Genomic DNA, 19,385 nt, shown 5'->3' with positions numbered 1-19,385 from the left:
TTGTTATTGTATCTGTGTCTACCTCTGATTTATTTCTCTGGAGTGATGATAAATTGAATTTTATCTTTACTAAGAAGTTAACTTATTTTAAATATTTTGTGCACTAAGTTGAGTTTGAGAATTTTCTTTAAAAAATTCTCTTTCTATATATATATATATACTGTAAACTTTTTTAAATTCTTTAGGTTTTTGGCTTCTAATATGCCAACATATCTGATGCCCTGGCATTCTGGGATTTTTGGTTTTGCTTATTTCATGTTGAGATTTATTTAAATTGGTGTATTATGCTGTTGGTTTTTTTTTTCCAAATATATTAGCTTATGTTAGTCTGAATCAGTAACAGCTCTTTTCTGTTTTCTGTTAAGTTGTCTTTGATTTTAATATGATTAATGATGCACTTCAAAAATGGATAGGAAATGATATCTGGACTTTTGTTTATTTAGAAACTAGTTTGGCCTTCATAAAATATACTGCCAGATATTAGATTAACTCATATCTGAGTGATTTTCTTGTCCATTGCAGAATTCAGCCTGACACGTCTTGATTGTTTTACTTCTCTGCACTGTTATGTCTTGTTTCAATGTTTTTATTTTTTCTTCTCTTAACTCTTAAAGTACTAGAAGCTTTTCCTCTGGATGTCCTCAACATACACAATCAAGCCAATTCTGTAAGAATCACAGGAGAGCAGGCGCTCCGTGTTGAGCGCCCACTGTCACAATGCATGCCCAGCCACTCTCTTGGGCGTGCGATTCTTTATTTAAATGAGGGATGGTTCTAATAAGGAGGCGCTAGGGACAATAACGCGTCCCTAGTGCCTCCTTATTAGTGTAGAGGTGGCTGTCAGCAGGTTCTGACAATCGAGCGTCGATTTTACCGGCATCAGTTTCCAAACCCGCTGACAGCCCCGGGTTAGGAAAACGAACACCGGTAAAATTGAGTGGCCATTTTTCTAACCTGCTGACTGGCGAGCAGATTTTTTTTTTTTTTTTAATTTTTGATTCTTTTGACTTGGCAGTGCTTTTTAAACAAGCATTTTATAAAGATAAAGAAAAGGAGAAAAATAGTTGAGCGATAAGGATGCACCAAGCTAGAAGTTTTTAGTAACCTACATAAACATATTAATGTTAAAATCAAACTGCCTAATTTGTTCCTAACAATCAGGTTTAATTTACACACCTAGTTTATTATTTTAAATTGTTACCGTACTATGATGGCACATGAGTAATTTGTAGGGATGTGAATCGTTTTTTGACGATTTAAAATATCGTCTGATATATTTTAAATCGTCAAAAATCGTTAGAGCTGCGATACAATAACAATTCCCTCAATTTATCGTCAAAAAATCGTAAATCGGGGGAAGGGGGAGGGCGAAAAAACCGGCACACTAAAAAAACCCTAAAACCCACCCCGACCCTTTAAAATAAATCCCCCACCCTCCCAAACCCTCCCAAAATGCCTTAAATTACCTGGGGTCCAGAGGAAGGGTCCCGCTGTGATCTTCCACTCTCGGACCTCCGGTGCTTGTAGAAATGGCGCCGGCGCTACCTTTGGTTTTTCCGTACGGAAAAACGATTTGCATGCAGGAAGTCGTTCCCGGACCCCCGCTGGACCCCCAGGGACTTTTGGCCAGCTTGGGGGGGCCTCCTGACCCCCACAAGACTTGCCAAAAGTCCAGCGGGGTCCGGAACGACCTCCTGCAGTCGAATTGTGTTGTCTATGGCCGGCGCCATTTTGCGCCGCCATTTTGCACAAAATGGCACCGGCCGTAGACAACACGATTCGACTGCAGGAGGTCGTTCCGGACCCCCGCTGGACTTTTGGCAAGTCTTGTGGGGGTCAGGAGGCCCCCCAAGCTGGCCAAAAGTCCAGCGGGGGTCCGGGAGCGATCTCCTACGCTCCTGACCTCGGGGGACAAAAAACAAAATGGCGCCGGCGCTACCTTTGACCTGTCATATGACAAGGCAAAGGTAGCGCCGGCGGCATTTCTACAAGCACCGGAGGTCTGAGAGTAAAAGATCACACCGGGACCCTTCCTCTGGACCCAGGTAATTTAAGGCATTTTGGGGGGGTTCGGGAGGGTGGGGGATTTATTTTAAAGGGTCGGGGTGGGTTTTAGGGTTGTTTTAGTGTGCCGGTTTTCCCGCCCTCCTCCCCACTGGACCCCAGGTAATTTAAGGCATTTTGGGGGTGGGGGATTTATTTTAAAGGGTCGGGGTGGGTTTTAGGGATGTTTTAGTGTGCCGGTTTTCGATTTTCACGATTTTCACGATTTTTAAAAAACCCAAAAGGCAACGATCCGATTCCCTCCCCCTCGCAGCCGAAATCGATCGTTAAGACGATCGATCACACGATTCACATCTCTAGTAATTTGTAATCTATACCACCCATATTTCTCTTTATCGTGCCCTTTTGTAAACCGTTGTGATGGTATTTAACTTAACGACAGTATAGAAAAATGTTTAAATAAATAAATATTATTGCTAGGAGGATGTACAGAAAAGCAGTATTTTCTGCTTTTCTGTATACTTTTCCAGATTGCTCAGCTTGACCGCACATTTTACTTTCAGTATCCCAGGCGACAAACTAATAGCCTCATCAACATGCATTTGCATGTGATGAGCAGCTATTAGTTTTCGGGGGGGTTGGCCGCATATTTTCGACGGGCGTCTATTACCCCTTATACTAGTAGGGGTTTAGAGCATACTAAATGGTGCGCTCGGCCAAGCACACTGTACTGTATCGGCCTGAATATTTCTGTGTATACTAGTACACTGGCAAACATTGATTTGATCTGGGATCTCTTAATCTCTGTGCTGGTTCTGCTATTATTACTGCACACTCCACAGTTCAGATAAAGTCTGTTCCACTTTCTTCTCAGAGTTTGCAAGTTGTGGGCATTACAAACATTGCTGAAAACCTCCCTCTTGGCTGAACTATACCCAGTGACGTTAGACCACCCTGAGATTTCCCATTCTTTCCTACTCTTCTCTCCCTCCTATCACATAGGTTATATGCAGACAACATCCAATTTTTATTTCTCCTGACTTCATCCTGGTCAACTACCTCCCATTTCGTCTCTCTCTGACTGTCATCCATTACAGCCTGGCCCAGTCATAATAGATTATCCTTGATTCTGTCAAAAATTGAAATCATCACTCTAGGGAAATCCATACCACATGACTTGCCCAAAGATTTTCAATTTGATGGTCATGCTATACCAATTATACAAACTGGGGTAGCTTTTATAAATCTACGCCCCTCACGTACTTTTGTTTGCTCACCAGACGCAAACAAAAGTACGCAGGATTTTATAAGATACGCGCGGAGCCACGCGTATCTTATAAAATCCGGGGTCGGCGCGCACAAGGGGGTGCACATTTGTGCACCTTGCATGCGCCGAGCCCTGCTGTGTGCGCTGCCCGTACCCTCCGAGGCCGCTCCAAAATCGGAGCGGCCTCTGAGGGAACTTTCCTTCCACCCTCTCACACCTTGCCCTCCCTTCCCCTACCTAACCCACCCCCCAGGTCCTATCTAAACCCCCCCACCTGTGTTTTAAAAGTTACACCTGCCAGAAGCAGGACCCGGGACCCGTTTCGGAAGCCTTGGCTATGCCCCCGAAATGCCCCCGGGCTGGCACCATGCCCCTGACACGCCCCCGGAATGCCCCGAATGTCGTGTTGGCCGTGACACACCCTGACACGCCCCCCTAGCAAAGCCCCGGGACTTACACACGTCCCGGGGCTTGTGCGCGCCGCCGTGCCTATGGAAAATAGGCTCGGCACTCGCAGGGGGGTTTTTAAAAGAGTTATGTGCATAACTTATGTGCGTAACCCTTTTAAAATCCGGCCCACTGTGTGCAATCTAGGGATATTGCTAGAATCCACCCTCTCCTTGCACAAACACATAAAATCTGTAGTTCACTTATCCTTTTTAAACTCAGTGTTACCACTCATGGAGCGCTGTGTCACGCCCGACCACTGAATGCTGCAATTCCGCTGTAGAGACATGCTGCCGCAGGTTCCCCTAGGTGCGTGCGCAGCAGCCCATTTCTTAAAGGGCTGTGGCAGGAAACCTATTTAAACCTATTTAAAGGGCAGGAAACCTATTTAAAGGGGTCTCAGCTACAGGTCCCCTGTCTGAAGCATTTTCCTACTGTTGCCTGTTAACTCGTCAGACTGTGCCTGGATCATTCTTGCTTGCTGCCTGCCCTGACTCGTACTGTGCCTCGAACTCCTCTTGTGTTATGGTTTTGATGTGTTTGAGTGGATTCCTGAGTACTTTGGGAGATGACCACGCCGACGGGGAGGAGCCCAGTGGGGAACCACAGTACTGGGCTAGACTCAGGACGCACAAACACTGAATTGTCTTTATTATACAGCAGATGTAAGCCGCCAGAGGTGGCAGTAGTGAGCAGGTTCTGAAGTAGCAGTCCAGGGACCCTCACCAGAGGGACCCTTCTCACCAAATAGATATAGGGATATTCCAGTGTAGGGTTCCCAGCACGGCAAAGCTGTAGATGAGATAGACTGAGAGTTATATTACTCACTAGGTGGTAGCTGTATGTAGTAGGTTCCCACCAGTCAGAAGTAGATGGTTCCAGGCACTGGGGCAGGGAGAGCAGGCCCTCGAGGAGCGAGTACCTGATCCCAGTGAGGCACCTGTAAGAAGAGGAATGGGCCCCCGAGGAGCGGGTACCCAGGTTATTAGTTACCTCGAAGGGCAGAGAGAAAGCTTGCAGTGGGTGCATGGAAGCGGCAGAACAGCGCAGACTGGATGAATCCAGTCCGAAATCCAGTCTAATCCAATCTTTGTTAACTCAATTAGCCAGCAAGTAAGGGCAGCCTTAATACCTGGATGTTGTGATGTCACTCGAGGGGGATGCCCCCGAGGTTCACACCAAAGTCAGAATAAAGATGTGGGTAGTGCGCGCGCACCCTAGTAGGTCCTTGAGAGGAACATGCAGGAGGCAACGCCATAGCTGTTCCGGGGACGCCGGAGAGGGCGGCAAGCAGACGTGGCGGTATCAATTTTCCCAAGGTAAGCGGGAGAAGTCGAGAACAAAGTGAGGCATACAGGGCGAAGCCATCTGAGACTGACGGACGCAACAGTACCCCTCTTCAAAGGGCACCTTCCAGGCTTCCTACCTGGTCTTGGTTTCTGAAGATGCATTCTGTGGAATTGTTGAAGCATCTCTTTATCCATGATATTTGCGTGAGGTTCCCAAGAGTTATTTTCCGGTCCATAACCCTTCCATGACAGGAGGTTTTCCCATACTCTATCTCTTTTCCTGGCATCAAGGATAGTGTGTACCTTGATGTCTTCTTCTGCATCAATAGGTGTAGGTTCAGGTGTCTTAGTTGAAAACTCACTGAGAATTAATGGTTTCAATAGTGAGACATGGAATGCATTATGAATCTTCAATACTGGTGGTAGTTTTAGACTGTAGGTGAGATTACCAAGTCGTCGGAGAATGGGGAAGGGACCGACGAAGCGAGGAGCAAAACGAGCTGAAGTTAGCTTGAGTCTTAAGTGTTTAGTTGACGGCCAGACTTTGTCACCAGGCTGAAATTCTGGAGCCTTGACGTGATAAATATCATAGCTTTTCTTTGCTCTTTGTCCTGCTTTGAGAAGCATCTCTTGAGTTTTAGTCCAAAGTTTTTGAATATTTATGGCAGTAGATTGAGCTACCGGGGACGACAATGAAAGTGGAAGTGGTAAAGTTGGAGCTGGTAGTCATCCATAGACCACTTCAAATGGTGTTGATCCAGTGGATGTTGCTGGATGAGAGTTGATGGCGAATTCAGCCCAAGGCAACAGTTCAGCCCAATCATTTTGACGTGAGCCAACATAGGTGCGAATGACATGTTTGAGGGTCCTATTCATTCTCTCTGTTTGCCCGTTTGACTGAGGATGTATGCAGAAGTGAAGTCGAGAGAGATATCAAACTTCTTGCACAATGCCTTCCAGAACTTGGCTGTGAATTGAGTTCCTCTGTCAGAGACAATGAGCTTCGGGATGCCGTGAAGGTGAAAGATGTAAGTCTTGCAAGTTCTATAGCTGATGGCAAGCCGGGAGAGCCAAGTGAGCCATCTTTCAGAAACGAGATGGTGGTGTTTCTTCCTGAAAGCGGTAAGTCTACCACAAAGTCTGTAGCAATGTGAGTCCAGGGTTCGTCTGGCACTGGCAGCGGTTGGAGCAGGCCCCAAGGACGTCCGGGCGGCAGTTTCTGTCTAGTGCAGTTGGTACATGAAGCCACGTAAGAGAAGGTGTCTTCCTTCATGGTGGGCCACCAAGAGTACCTCTGTAAATTTGCTAGGGTTCTGCATTGACCAGGGTGTCCAACCAGTTTAGAGTAGTGGGACCATGCTAATAGCTTTTTCCTTTTGTTCTTGGGTACAATGGTCTTACTCGCAGGTACAGGGTGCATAGCGTGTTCTGTTGTTCAGAGATTCACTGGGCCAGGCCTGGAATGGCCTGCATTCCGGTGAGCTGAGCTGAATCCATGGAGTTAGCAATCTGTTATGATTTTGAGGTGTTTGAGTGGATTCCTGCGTACTGTGGGAAATGACCACGCCCACGGGGAGGAGCCCAATGGGGAACCACAGTACTGGGCTAGATTCAGGACGCACAAACACTGAATTGTCTTTATTATACAGCAGATGTAAGCCACCAGAGGTGACAGTAGTGAGCAGGTTCTGAAGTAGCAGTCCAGGGACCCTCGGCAGAGGGACCCTTCTCACCAAGTAGATATAGGGATAATCCAGTATAGGGTTCCCAGCACGGCAAAGCTGTAGATGAGATAGTCTGAGGTTATATTACTCACTAGGTGGTAGCTGTATGTAGAAGGTTCCCACCAGGCAGAAGTAGATGGTTCCAGGCATCGGGGCAGGGAGAGCAGGCCCTCGAGGAGCGAGTACCTGATCCCAGTGAGGCACCTGTAAGAAGAGGAATGGGCCCCCGAGGAGCGGGTACCCAGGTTAGTAGTTACCCCGAAGGGCAGAGAGAAAGCTTTCAGCGGGTGCATGGAAGCGGCAGAGCAGTGCAGACCGGACGAATCCAGTCCGAAATCCAGTCTAATCTGACCTTTGCTAACTCGATTAGATAGCAACTAGGGGCAGCCTAAATACCTGTATGTTGTGATGTCACTCGAGGGGGGTGCCCCCAAGGTTCGTGCCAAAATCAGAATAAAGATGTGGTTAGCACGCGCGCGCGCACCCTAGTAGGCCCTTGGGAGGAACATGGCGGGAGGTAACACCATAGCCATTCCGGGGACACCGGAGAGGGCGGCAAGCAGACGCGGTGGTAGCCATTTTCCCAATGTAAGCGGGAGGAGCCGAGAACAAAGTGAGGCATACGGGGTGAAGCCGTCTGAGACCAGACGCAACATCTTGCCTTCTGCCTGCCCCCGGATGTATTATACTCTGGACACCCCTTGCTAGCCATTGACCCACGCAGAGGACAACTGTCAGGCCCTGTGCCTAGACCCAGCCTTTGTCCGCCTGCTACAGCAGAGAGCCTGGGGACCCCTTCATGGGGCGTTCCACCCTGTCGCAGTCCAAGATTCCACGTAAGTAACAGATAGCTGAGGCCATGGACCCGTGGACCTATCCAGACTTCAAGCAATACCAGGATTAGCACAGAGAATCCAACAGCAGTAATACTGCTTAGAATTCCTGACCAATTCCTTGGATCGCCTCAGCGCTCGACTTGATGCCACCGCTACTCGGGCACCTACTCCTCCTCCTGAGACATCCAATATGGCTGCTTCTGCACCCTCCTTCTGCTTGTCAGTACCGACACAGTATACTGGAGATCCTGTGCTGTGTCGAGGATTTCTCGATTAGTGCTTTATGCACTTCGATTTTCAGCCAGGAGATTTTTCTACAGACTCCTTAAAGACCACCTTCATCTTATCCCTCCTTGAGGGGAAAGACCTGGCTTGGACCTCCCCTCTATGGGAGTGTGCAGATCCCTTCCTCCTTCAAAACCTGCAGGAATTTGTAAAGACTTTTAAGCAGGTCTTTGACGATCCAGGATGACTCACCATTGCAGGTTCTGATCTGCTTCATCTCCGCCAGGGAGCTCGCTCACTTATGGATTACGCCATAGAATTCAGAACTTTGGCTACTGAACTTAACTGGTGAGCATTGTATCTTCTTGGAAGGATTGTCTTCCAGGATAAAAGATGAATTGGTGGCTCACGATTTACCTGACTCCCTGGAGGAACTTATCAATCTTGCTGGATGGATCGACTGTCATCTTCAACAATGGTCTCGGGAATTGAGAGCTTGCTGACCGGTACTTCTCACCCTGACTTTTTCTCATCCTTGAATTGAACCTCGAGCAGCACCTCTCGGTCCTTCAAGCACTGCCGGAGTTGAGGAACCCATGCAATTAGGCAGAATACAACTCTCAACGGAGGAGAAACTCCAACGGCGGAACCTAGGGTTGTGCTTTTATTTTGGTGGAGATGGCCACATCCTAGCACAATGCCCACAGAAACCAGGAAATGAGAGGACCTAGGAGATGTCAGGGAGTTGTTCCTGGGTCTCACAACTCCCACTCCCCAACTCATCTTGCCCATTACATTGGAATTGGAGGGGCAAGCTCACTCCATGCAAGCTCTCATTGACTCTGGCTCTGGGGGAAATTTTATCACTGAGGCAGTAGTCCACCTCTTGGGAATACCGGTGGTTTCCCAGAACAGTCCCTTAATCATTTCCTCTATACATGGAGAACCGCTACTGGGCAGAATAACTTCCACCACATTTCCTATCCGACTTCGGAGTGGAGCTGTGCATCGGAGGATCTCCCTTTTCTCGGGATCAAGAAAGCCATTCATCCAGTGGTCCTAGGATTGCCCTGGCTAAGACATTATTCTCCACAGTTTGACTGGGAGACCTTGGAGCTAGTCAAATGAGGGCCGTGGTGCCAGGACGTATGCTCGGACAAGGTGAAACCTTTGTCTACCTACATAGTGACTATGGCCTCTCAGGGCTTCCTCCACCTTTTGTAGACTACGCTGATGTATTTTTCAAGGCCAAAGCAGAGGAACTCCCTCCTCATTGACCATATGATTGTGCCATCAACTTGCTACCAGGTACTACACCATCTCGCAGCTGGGTGTACCCTTTGTCAGCTACTGAGATGGAGGCCATGAACTTGTATAACAAGGAGAACTTGGATCGAGGATTTATCAGACCCTCTTCCTCCCCTGCAGGAGCGGGGTTCTTTTTTGTCTCCAAGAAAGACAGTTCTCTTAGGTCCTGCATAGATTATCGTGGACTAAGTGCCATAACTAAAAGAGACCATTATGCTCTAACCCTCATCACGGAGCTATTCGACTGACTCCAAGGTGTTCAAATTTTTACCAAGCTGGATCTCCGTGGAGCTTACAATCTAATACAAATATGAAAAGGAGATGAATGGAAGACAGCTTTTAACACTTGCAGTGGACTTTATGAGTATTTGGTGATGCCCTTTGGGCTATGCAACATCCCTGCAGTATTCCAAAATCTCATGAATGACTTCTTCCGAGATCTGTTATATCATTGTGTCATAATTTATTTGGACGACATCTTGGTCTTCTCCAAGATCTCCTCTCTCATCGTCATCATGTTCGATTGGTTCTTCAGCGACTCCAGGAAAATAGACTGTTCGCCAAACTGGAGAAATGCAGTTTTGAACAGGAGAGTCTTCCTTTTCTTGGATACATAGTTTCTAGCCAGGGGTTTAACATGGACCCCAAGAAGATCCGAAGTATTCTGGTTTGGCCACAACTCTCAGGTCTACGCGCCTTGCAGAGATTTCTGGGATTCACCAGTTATTACAGGAACTTCATTCCCAACTTCTCTCTGATCACTGCTCCTCTCACTGCTCTCACTTGTAAAGGAGCTAATACGAAGTATTGCCCTCCTGAAGCGGTCAAGGCATTCCAGGACATAAAAAAGGCCTTCCAAGAATCATACGTCTGCCATCCGGATCCCTCCCACCCCTTTATCTTGGAGGTAGACGCCTCTGATTATGGGGTGAGCACGGTGCTCAGTCAGCATTCTAGCACCAGAACTCTACACCCTTGTTCATTTTTTTCTCGGAGATTATCACTTTCTGAATGTAATTATAGCACTGGAGACAAATGTTTGGCCATAAAACTAGCACTCGAAAATGGCATCAGTGGCTAGAGGGTGCACAACACCTGATTACCATCTACACGTACCATAAGAATTTAGAGTACCTGCACCAGGCACAGCGTCTAAATGCTCGCCAGGCCCGATGGGCCTTCTTCTTTTCTCGTTTCCATTTTGAGATCCGATACCACCCTGCTTCAAAAACCTCTGGGCAGATGCATTATTCTGATCTTTGGAGCCCGAAGAACTGACAGAACCTCCTCGACACATAATTGATCCTGCCTGCATCCTCTTAGCATCTTTAGTAACTATTCCTCCTGGTAAGACAGTGGTGTCTCATTGTCTCCGACCTAAGGTCTTAAAATGTGCCCACAATTCGAGGATCGCTGGACATCCTGTACAAGGGCGAACTCTGAAGCTCCTTCGGCATTTCTACTGGTGGCCTCAAATGCAGACTGGTATGACGGTCTATGTGGAATCCTGGGGATTATTACAACCCACATCTCCTCCTAAGGAGCCCTGGACGCATATATCCATGGACGTTATCACAGATCTTCCCCTATCCGAAGGCAATACAGTAATTTGGGTTGTTATCGACAGGTTCTCTAAAATGGCTCACTTCACTCCTCTTCCAGATCTACCCTCAGCTCCAGAATTGGCTTGATTGTTCGTTGCACATCTATTTTGTCTACATGGACTCCCTAAACATATTTCTGATAGAGGCACGCAATTCACCGCCAAGTACTGGCACGCTCTGTGTCACAAATTCGACATTACCCAGATCATATGACTGCTTACATCACCCACAGGCCAATGGTCAGGCAGAGAGAACTAATAGAACATTAAAGACCTTTCTAAGAACCTATGACAACCAACGCTAGAATGACTGGTCTACCCTTTTACCATGGGTAAAGTTCTTGCATAATTCTCACTTTAGTCATGCTACCGGGACCTCTCCTTTCCAGATCATCTTTGGGAAACAGCCATTACTTCCATTGCCCCTACCTCTATCTGTACCCTCGCCTGCAGCTGAATCCACTGCACAAGAGTTGGGTGAGTTATGGATTTGCACGGAGGAGATGCTAAAACGTGCGGCTTGAAAGGCCAAGGCTTCTGCAGATCTACATCGCAGACCTGCTCCCCAATTTAAGCCTGGAGACAAGGTATGGCTAAGTACCCGACATCTTTGACTCCGCTTACCTTCCATGAGGTTGGCACCTCGATATGTAGGGCTGTTTCCTGTCCTCCGGCAAATTGGCGCTGTCACCTACCAGCTACGGCTACCCAGCTCTATGGACATACATAACATCTTTCATGTATCACTCCTTAAACCACTGGTTCTTACATAGCCTGCACCCACTACCATTGCATCTGAGGATCAAATCTACCAAATAAAAAGTCCTGGATGTTTGCTGGAGAAATTGCAAATGGGAATACCTACTTTCTTGGAAGGGTTTTGGCCCTGAGGAGAATTTGTGGGAACCCGCTTTGAACAGCCTAGACAAGAACCTTCTAAAGACTTTCCATGCTACCTACCCTAGGAAACCCAGACCTCGTGGGGGGGGGTCCTAAAGGAGGGGGTATTGTTACCACTCAGATTTCTGTGTCACGCCCAACCACCGAACTCCGCCATTCCACGGCAGAGACCTGCTGTCATGAGTCCCCCCAGGTGCGCGCATGCAGCAGCTTATTTCTTAAAGGGCCCGTGGCGGGAAACATCGGCAGCGCAGGTGATTGACGACATCAAGCTGCCCCTATTTAAAGGGAAGCTTGACTTGCCTTCAGGGCCTCAGCTACAGGTCCCCTGTCTGAAGAGTTTTCTGCTGTTGCCTGCCCTGACTCGGACTGTGCCTCAGACTCCTCTTGCCTGCTGCCTGCCCCCGGATTGGATTTTACTCTGAACACCTCTTGCTGGCCATTGACCCACTCAGAGGACAACTGTCAGGTCCCATGTGTAGATCCAGCCTTCGTTGAAGTAACCGCCTATTACGGCAGAGAGCCTGGGGAGCCCCTCATGCGGCCTTCTACCCTGTCGCAGTCCAAGAGCCAACGTAAGTAACACTCAAGCTTCTCCATCATCTCAAATCACTCCTTGATCCTCACAATTTCCACATTGTCTTGCAAGCACTCATACTTTCCTCCCTAGATTACTGCAACTCATTATACATTGAAATCTCTCCAACCACCTTCAGACCTTTACAGATAGTCCAGAATGTCAGCACATACTTTTCTTTGGGAACCAATATTCGAGAACACAACGCCTGTGCTACAGTCCCTTCATTGGCTCCTTGTTCAATTACACATTAAATATAAATTAGCCTCCACAATCCATGACCTCTTAAATAATGTCACTTCCTCATAGATTGGTACTACCCTCAGACTTTACATTCCCTCCAGAGCACTTCAGTCCGTGTTCTAGAGTCTCCTGGTAGTTCCTTTTCCCTGAGTAGCAAGGTTATCAGTCACATGCAAAAGAGCCCTGTTGATGGCTGGTCCCATGTTCTGGGACTTCCAGTGCACCTACGCTACCTAAAGGACTCAAAAGACTTCAAGCAAGCCTTAAAAACATACCTGTTTGCCATGGCTTTTTCCACAGACTCAGTCTCCACAGAGGCTAAATCCAGTATTACTTACGTGGACCCTTGGGCTGCGACAAGATGGAGGGGCCAATGGAGATGCCCCAAGATATATGCTGTCAGCAGACGGGCACCCTTTTGAGGACCAGGGGCTTGGTACGAGGCCTGAAAGGCGAAGTCTGAAGTAGGTCGGTAGCCGGCAAGCAGAGAAGAGTCCAAGGCATGCCCCAAATCCAGGGCAGGTGGCAAACATAGAAGAATCTAAGGTACAATCTGAATCAAGGCAGGTGGCAAGCAAGAAGAATCCAAGGAATGGCCCAAATCTAGAGGTAGGCGGAGAGCAAGAAGAGTCCAGGCACAGTCCAAACAAGGTAACAGGCAATCAGCAGGGAAACGCGTCAGACGGGGACCTGTAGCTGAGGCACCGATAGCAGGTCAAGCTGCCCTTTAACAGGGGCAGCTTGACCTGCTATCAACCCCAGTTCATTAGCCCCTGTTAATTGTAACTGCTTCTCTTCATCACATTTATTTATGTTCTTGGTTGTATTCTTCGCACCCCTGTTCTTTGTAAACCGACATGATGTGAACGATTTCATGAATGCCGGTATAAAAAAACCTTAAATAAATAAAGCAAATAAAACAAAAAAACATCTTGAGATAATGTTTTAGAGCCAGGAATCCTCAGTCAACAGCTCTCCTGTTCTCCAACTCATCCAGGCTAATATCAGAGTCGATGGCTATACCGGTACATAGGCGACACCATAACTCAATCACTGCACAGGAGGTTTTCAGCCCAGCCAGGAATTTCTGCATCGCATCCACAGAATCAAAAAGGACTGCCTTGTTTTTAGCCGTTATCTTGAGTGTATCAGGGTAAAGGAGTGCAGAGGGCAGGCCCTGTCCACGCATGGCCTTCTTAACATCTTAAAACCTCATCTGTTTTTCTTTTTTTTTGTAAGAAATTGGGAAAAGATCAGAAAGAAAAAAATCTGTTGCTTGTTGTAAAATATTTCTTTATTGGCTCTAGCTAACTCCATACCCACGTCTTGTCAGAAGTTATGAAACTTAATAATCACTGATCTCAGGTGGGTGCCGGAGGCTGGAAGTGAGGCAAGAGCAGAGTGAGCCTGCTTGTTCTTAACTAGGTCTGCTTTAGCCTCCAAGCCGGGCACTTCCGGCAGCCATCTTGAAAAGAAGCCCACTGTATTATGGCCCCCTGCAGCCTCCAGGAAACTCATGATCCTCACATTCTTCTATCTCCCATGGATTTCCATGTTGTCTAACTTCTCTGAGGTGTCCCAGACTCTCCTCTCCAGAGCATCAAGTTTTGTAATTGAAAGCTGAAGTTTCTTTACACGGACCAACGTATCAGAGATTTCAGTCACATTTTCTTGTACGGAGACCAATTTGGCAACTTTTTAAACACAATCCCTAACTTGTTGTTCATATCCCAAGATAGCTTCTCATATAAAATTGCAGGAAGACCTTGTGAGACTGGAAAATTGGGCATCAAAATGGCAGATGAAATTTAATGTGGATAAGTGCAAGGTGATGCATATAGGGAAAAATAACCCATGCTATAATTACACAATGTTAGGTTCCATAATAGGTGCTACAACCCAAGAAAGAGATCTAGGCATCATAGTGGAAAACACATTGAAATCGTCGGTTCAGTGTGCTGCGGCAGTCAAAAAAGCAAACAGAATGTTGGGAATTATTAGAAAGGGAATGGTGAATAAAACGGAAAATGTTATAATGCCTCTGTATCGCTCCATGGTGAGACCACACCTTGAATACTGTGTACAATTCTGGTCGCCAAATCTCAAAAAAGATATAATTGCGATGGAGAAGGTACAGAGAAGAGCTACCAAAATAAGGGAAATGGAACAGCTCTCCTATGAGGAAAGACTAAAGAGGTTAGGACTTTTCAGCTTGGAGAAGAGACGGCTAAGGGGGGATATGATAGAGATGTTTAAAATCATGAGAGGTCTAGAACGGGTGGATGTGAATCGGTTTTTTACTCTTTCGGATAATAGAAAGACTATGGGGCACTCCATGAAGTTAGCGTGTGGCACATTTAAATCTAATCGGAGAAAGTTCTTTTTCACTCAACGCACAATTAAACTCTGGAATTTGTTGCCAGAGGATGTGGTTAGTGCAGTTAGTATAGCTGTGTTTAAAAAAGGATTGGATAAGTTCTTGAAGGAGAAATCTATTACCTGCTATTAATTGAGTTGACTTAGAAAATAGCCACTGCTATTACTAGCAATGGTAACATGGAATAGACTTAGTTTTTGGGTACTGCCAGGTTCTTATGGCCTGGATTGGCCACTGTTGGAAACAGGATGCTGGGCTTGATGGACCCTTGGTCTGAACCAGTATGGCATGTTCTTATGTTCTTATGCAAACATTCTCTGCAGCTGCTTGGTAGAATCTTAAGTGCGTCCCTGATAAAGGTCGCTCTTCCTCCAAACTTAGAGTCTTCAGGCAGGCACACTTTGTCCACTCTGGTTTTCATAGTGGCATGCTGCGATTTACTTTAGTGGTCAGTCCACAATGCTGGGAGGGATTTTGTAGACAATGCCGACAATGAGCATGAGTAAGATCCTGACATAAAAAGGATATTTTATATGTATTTAGGCCTGGGCTGGCAAAGCTAGGTGTATCTGCATCTGCTCTTTAGCTGCTCATCACGTGACTCTCTGTTTTTTCACATTGTTTTTCATCATTTTTTTTATACAAATAAAATTTGTCTAAAAATATATACTTTCCAAATTTATATGGCCTGACACGGTCCCATGTTTCATCCTGCTTCATATGGATACATCAGTTGTCTTAATCCTCAGCTGTTGTAGCTCATGGTAAGCTCAGTGCTTCCAGTCACATAGTGCACTAAATGTGACTGGAAGCTTAAGTTTTCAATTAAGTATCTACTTCTTCTTAGCCTGTGCTTCACTGTCTGCCTTTTCATCCTGGCCACAGCTTTACTTTTCCCTAATCCACAGGAAATTTTTATCCATAGAGATTCCACATTGTATTTTGTTTCCTACAGGACTTTTACCCTGTTTATTCTATGCCGTCCTTAACATATAGCACCATCCCTCCACCAGTTTGGCCTATTGTTTCGATATAATTTGTACTCTGGTATCTCAGTTATCCTTCTTCCACCAAGTCTCTGAGATACCAATTATATCTGCATCTTTGTTCAGTCCATGCATTCTAACTCTCCAATCCTAATTTTTAGACTTCTGGCATTCACATACAGCCAATTCACAGTATGATTTCTAATTGTATTCACAGCCTGCCTAGTAGTTGAAATGGGTGGTTTGGAGTTTTTATTTCGCCATGTTCTTTATTTAAATGGTTCTGGGCTACTTCTGTCTTATCTCTATTGGATATTCTAACTTCCCCATTATGCCAGTATCCTTTGAAGATACTGGCATAATGACTGTTGGCTTTAAACCAATGATCTAGTTTAAAAGCTGCTCTATCTCCTTGTGCCATGCCATTCATCGGTACTTCAATTACACTGTTGCGTTCATGCCTGTTCTCGCCCTCGCTCCACCCTCTCCGCCTTGGTGGCGATTCCCTTCGGGTCTGACGGACAGATGCTGCCGCGGCTTCTCCTCGCTGCTTCCCCCTGGAATCCCCGGGCTGGCCTGATGCTGCGGATCTGCCATGTTCCTGATGATGTAAGGGCTCGCGCGCATGCGCGCGCTCCAGAGTTTGTACCAGCAAGGGCGTGAACCTTGGGGGCGTCCCCCCGTGGTGATGTCATCCGCTTCCACCTTAAAAGGTCTTTGCAACTATGAATCGAGTTAGCAAGGGGAATTCTTTCTCCGCTGCTCTGCCTCCACCAACTTACCTAGGGGTACCCACTCCTCGGGGGCCCCGCTCTCTCTTCTTGATTTCAGATAGCTAAGATGGGATCCAGTACTCGCTCCTCGAGGGCCTACGTCCCTGAATGCTAAGAAGACTCCTTACTACCTGGAAGCGATCGCAGATGTGAATGCTGTGAGTTCTATTACAGATAGGAATCGGTACTCGCTCCACGAGGGCCAATGTTCCTAAATCCCTTCTCAACTCTCTTCTATATCAGAAGCTATCATATACCTATATCTTGTGAATTACTATTATAGGCTGCAGATAGGAACCGGTACTTGCTCCACGAGGGCCTATGTTCCTAAAACCCTCCAAAGACTCTCTTGTATTCCAGAAGTCATCTCATACACATATATTGTGAGTTCTCATTCCAGACTGCATATAGGAACCAGTACTCACCTACGGCTTTGTTCCTGAATATACTGAAGACTCTCTGTTGCTTAGAATCCATTACAGATATCTACAATTGTGAGTGTATCATCTACTACTGGTTATGTATCCAGCATACCCTGTCTACTCACTACCTATAGTCTCTCTCTACAGCTCAGCAACCCAGAGACCGCAATTCCAGTATCTGAGGGACTTCAGCCCTGACGGGCATATCAGCTCACTGCTGCCACCTCTGGTGGTTCTACTTCCTGCCTAATAAATAACTATCCATGTTTGTCTCCATACTCCAGCCTAGCCGGTGGTCCTTCTCAGGATATCCTCCTGGGGGCGCTGTCATCTGCCATCAGCCCAGGGATTCACCAATTTACCTTAAGTGTTCATTCCTTACACTACTAGAGTGGTATTATATAACTGCCACTCTGTGGGAAACCAACCCACCAAGATCATTAACTCCGCCTACGGAGTATTACAATTGTTAGCTCTTCCCCTTGACAGGGTGATCCATAACAGATTGCTAACTCCCTGGCAGACTTATAACAGATTGCCAACTCCTCCCCTTGGCGGGATGATTTATTACAGATTCTAACTCCGCCCCTGGGGAGCAGTTTCTACAGATTGCTACTCCTAGCAGCAGGGATTGATAACAGATTGTTAACTCCTCCCTCTCCAGGAGGAGCTCGATAACAGATTGCTAACTCCGAGCAGCAGATTTATAACATAGACTTATCTGGGAGCTCAGTGAGTGTTAGAAATCTCCGTGCGGAGTTAGCAATCTGATGTGAATCTGCTATGCGGAGTTAGCATCTGTTGTCAAAGCTCTGCAGAGAAAGCTGAGAAGTAGCAATCTGTCAGAAAGCTCTGTTGTTAAAGCTGGTATTAGCAATCTGTAGTTATTTAAAATAGAGGGACCACTGGTCAGGCTTAGTGTAGGAGACAGACACACACTAGTTCTTTTATTAGACAATATGGTAAACCACCAGAGGTGGCAGTAGTGAGCTGGAAGCACCCGGGTAGGCGGTAGTCCCTCAGGTATTGGAACAGCGATCCCAAGGTGGCTGAGCTGTAGAGAAACTAAGACAGTGAGTAGGCAGTATATGCAGAGTTCTGGAACAAGTCCTTGATGGTAACACTCACACAATAGTCTCTTAAGGCAGCCCAGGAGTTGGTATGCATTAGGCCCTCGAGGAGCGAGTACCTGGTTCCAAGGAATGCTCTGAGAGATAGATACAGACACACTGATGTTAAGCAACAAAGACTTCTTAGCAGAAGTGGTATTCAGGAGCAAGTCCGGGACGTGGGCCCTCGAGGAGCGAGTACCGGTTCCGGACTGCGACCTGCAAAGAAAAAGAGAGAGCAAGGTCCCTGAGGAGCGAGTACCTCTAGTGAAGTCCGAGGAGGCAGAGTAGCCAGGGTCGTGGAGAGCGAATCCCATCCGCAGCGACCAGGAGGAAGCGAACCCCTTGCTAACTCGTCTTGTTAGCGAAAACTGAGACCTTAAATATCTGGAGCTGGTGATGTCATCTCAAGAGGATGCCCCTGAGGTTCGCACCAACACTGGTACATCAGTCGGGCCGCGCGTGTGCGCCCTTAGGCATCTGGTCAACATGGCGGCTTGCAGCGTCGAGCCGGTCCGGGAACGCCGGAGGAGGATGGCCTGGAGACGCCACAGCAGCTAGCCTTCCATCAACCCCAAAGGGAGTCGCCAACGAGGTAAGGTGGGCGGAGCAGAGACGTTGGACAGCGACGGACACAACAGTGAGTCAGTAAGGATGTTCCTGTCTAACCATGCTGAAATGCTATGGTCCAGACATCATGAATGCATGCTTTCCTCACCTGGATACTGAGTCACACCCCTTCTCACTGGCAGTACATTGACCATGCTAGGTATGTTATCATTGTCCTGTGCACTGACTGGCAAGGATGTTGCACAGCCAAGCTGGAGAAATCTACCAAAGGAGCTTGGGAATTTATAATTACAATTTCTTTCTCTGGTAGCAACATACTGCTGGAATAAAGATCTTGGCATTGTTAACACTGCTTTGGACATTATGCCATTCATGTTGAGTTCAATGAGGATTTTTTTTTTTAGCTTATTTTGTTTTCATCAACATTTTTGATTGAACACAACAGGGGTACAAGTATTCATCCAGTAAAATAGGTAGTTCAGGTTTTTTCAATGGTTCCAAACAATATTAAACTTTTTTGTTTCCAAATCAGAAATGGAGGGGTTTTTTTTGTTACAGGGACAAACATAAATGACCCTCTGCTGATGGCTGTTGAAATGCTGAATGAAGCTCAGGAGAAACATATGATACCTGAAAGAAGCAGTTCTATGATCATCCTGCTGACTGATGGTGATGCTAATTCAGGTAAGTGCTGTGATAGGTGACAAAGCTTTAATATGTCAATG

The 19,385-nt window shown here is 46.7% G+C and overlaps 1 protein-coding gene across 1 annotated transcript in view; it reads left to right on the top strand.

Moving 5' to 3' along the window:
* Nucleotides 1-19,385, top strand: part of LOC115090398 (inter-alpha-trypsin inhibitor heavy chain H3-like) — a 204,031-nt gene that overhangs the window by 129,008 nt on the left and 55,638 nt on the right. The window contains exon 10 of the mRNA XM_029599438.1: nt 19,219-19,344. Coding sequence (XP_029455298.1) covers nt 19,219-19,344 — 126 coding nt within the window. The remainder of the gene's footprint in view (nt 1-19,218; nt 19,345-19,385) is intronic.

This window comes from Rhinatrema bivittatum, chromosome 4 (genome assembly GCF_901001135.1).
Source record: "Rhinatrema bivittatum chromosome 4, aRhiBiv1.1, whole genome shotgun sequence".
In the NCBI taxonomy this organism is placed as follows: Eukaryota; Metazoa; Chordata; class Amphibia; order Gymnophiona; family Rhinatrematidae; genus Rhinatrema; species Rhinatrema bivittatum.
This window is presented reverse-complemented; position numbering and strand designations above follow the sequence as displayed.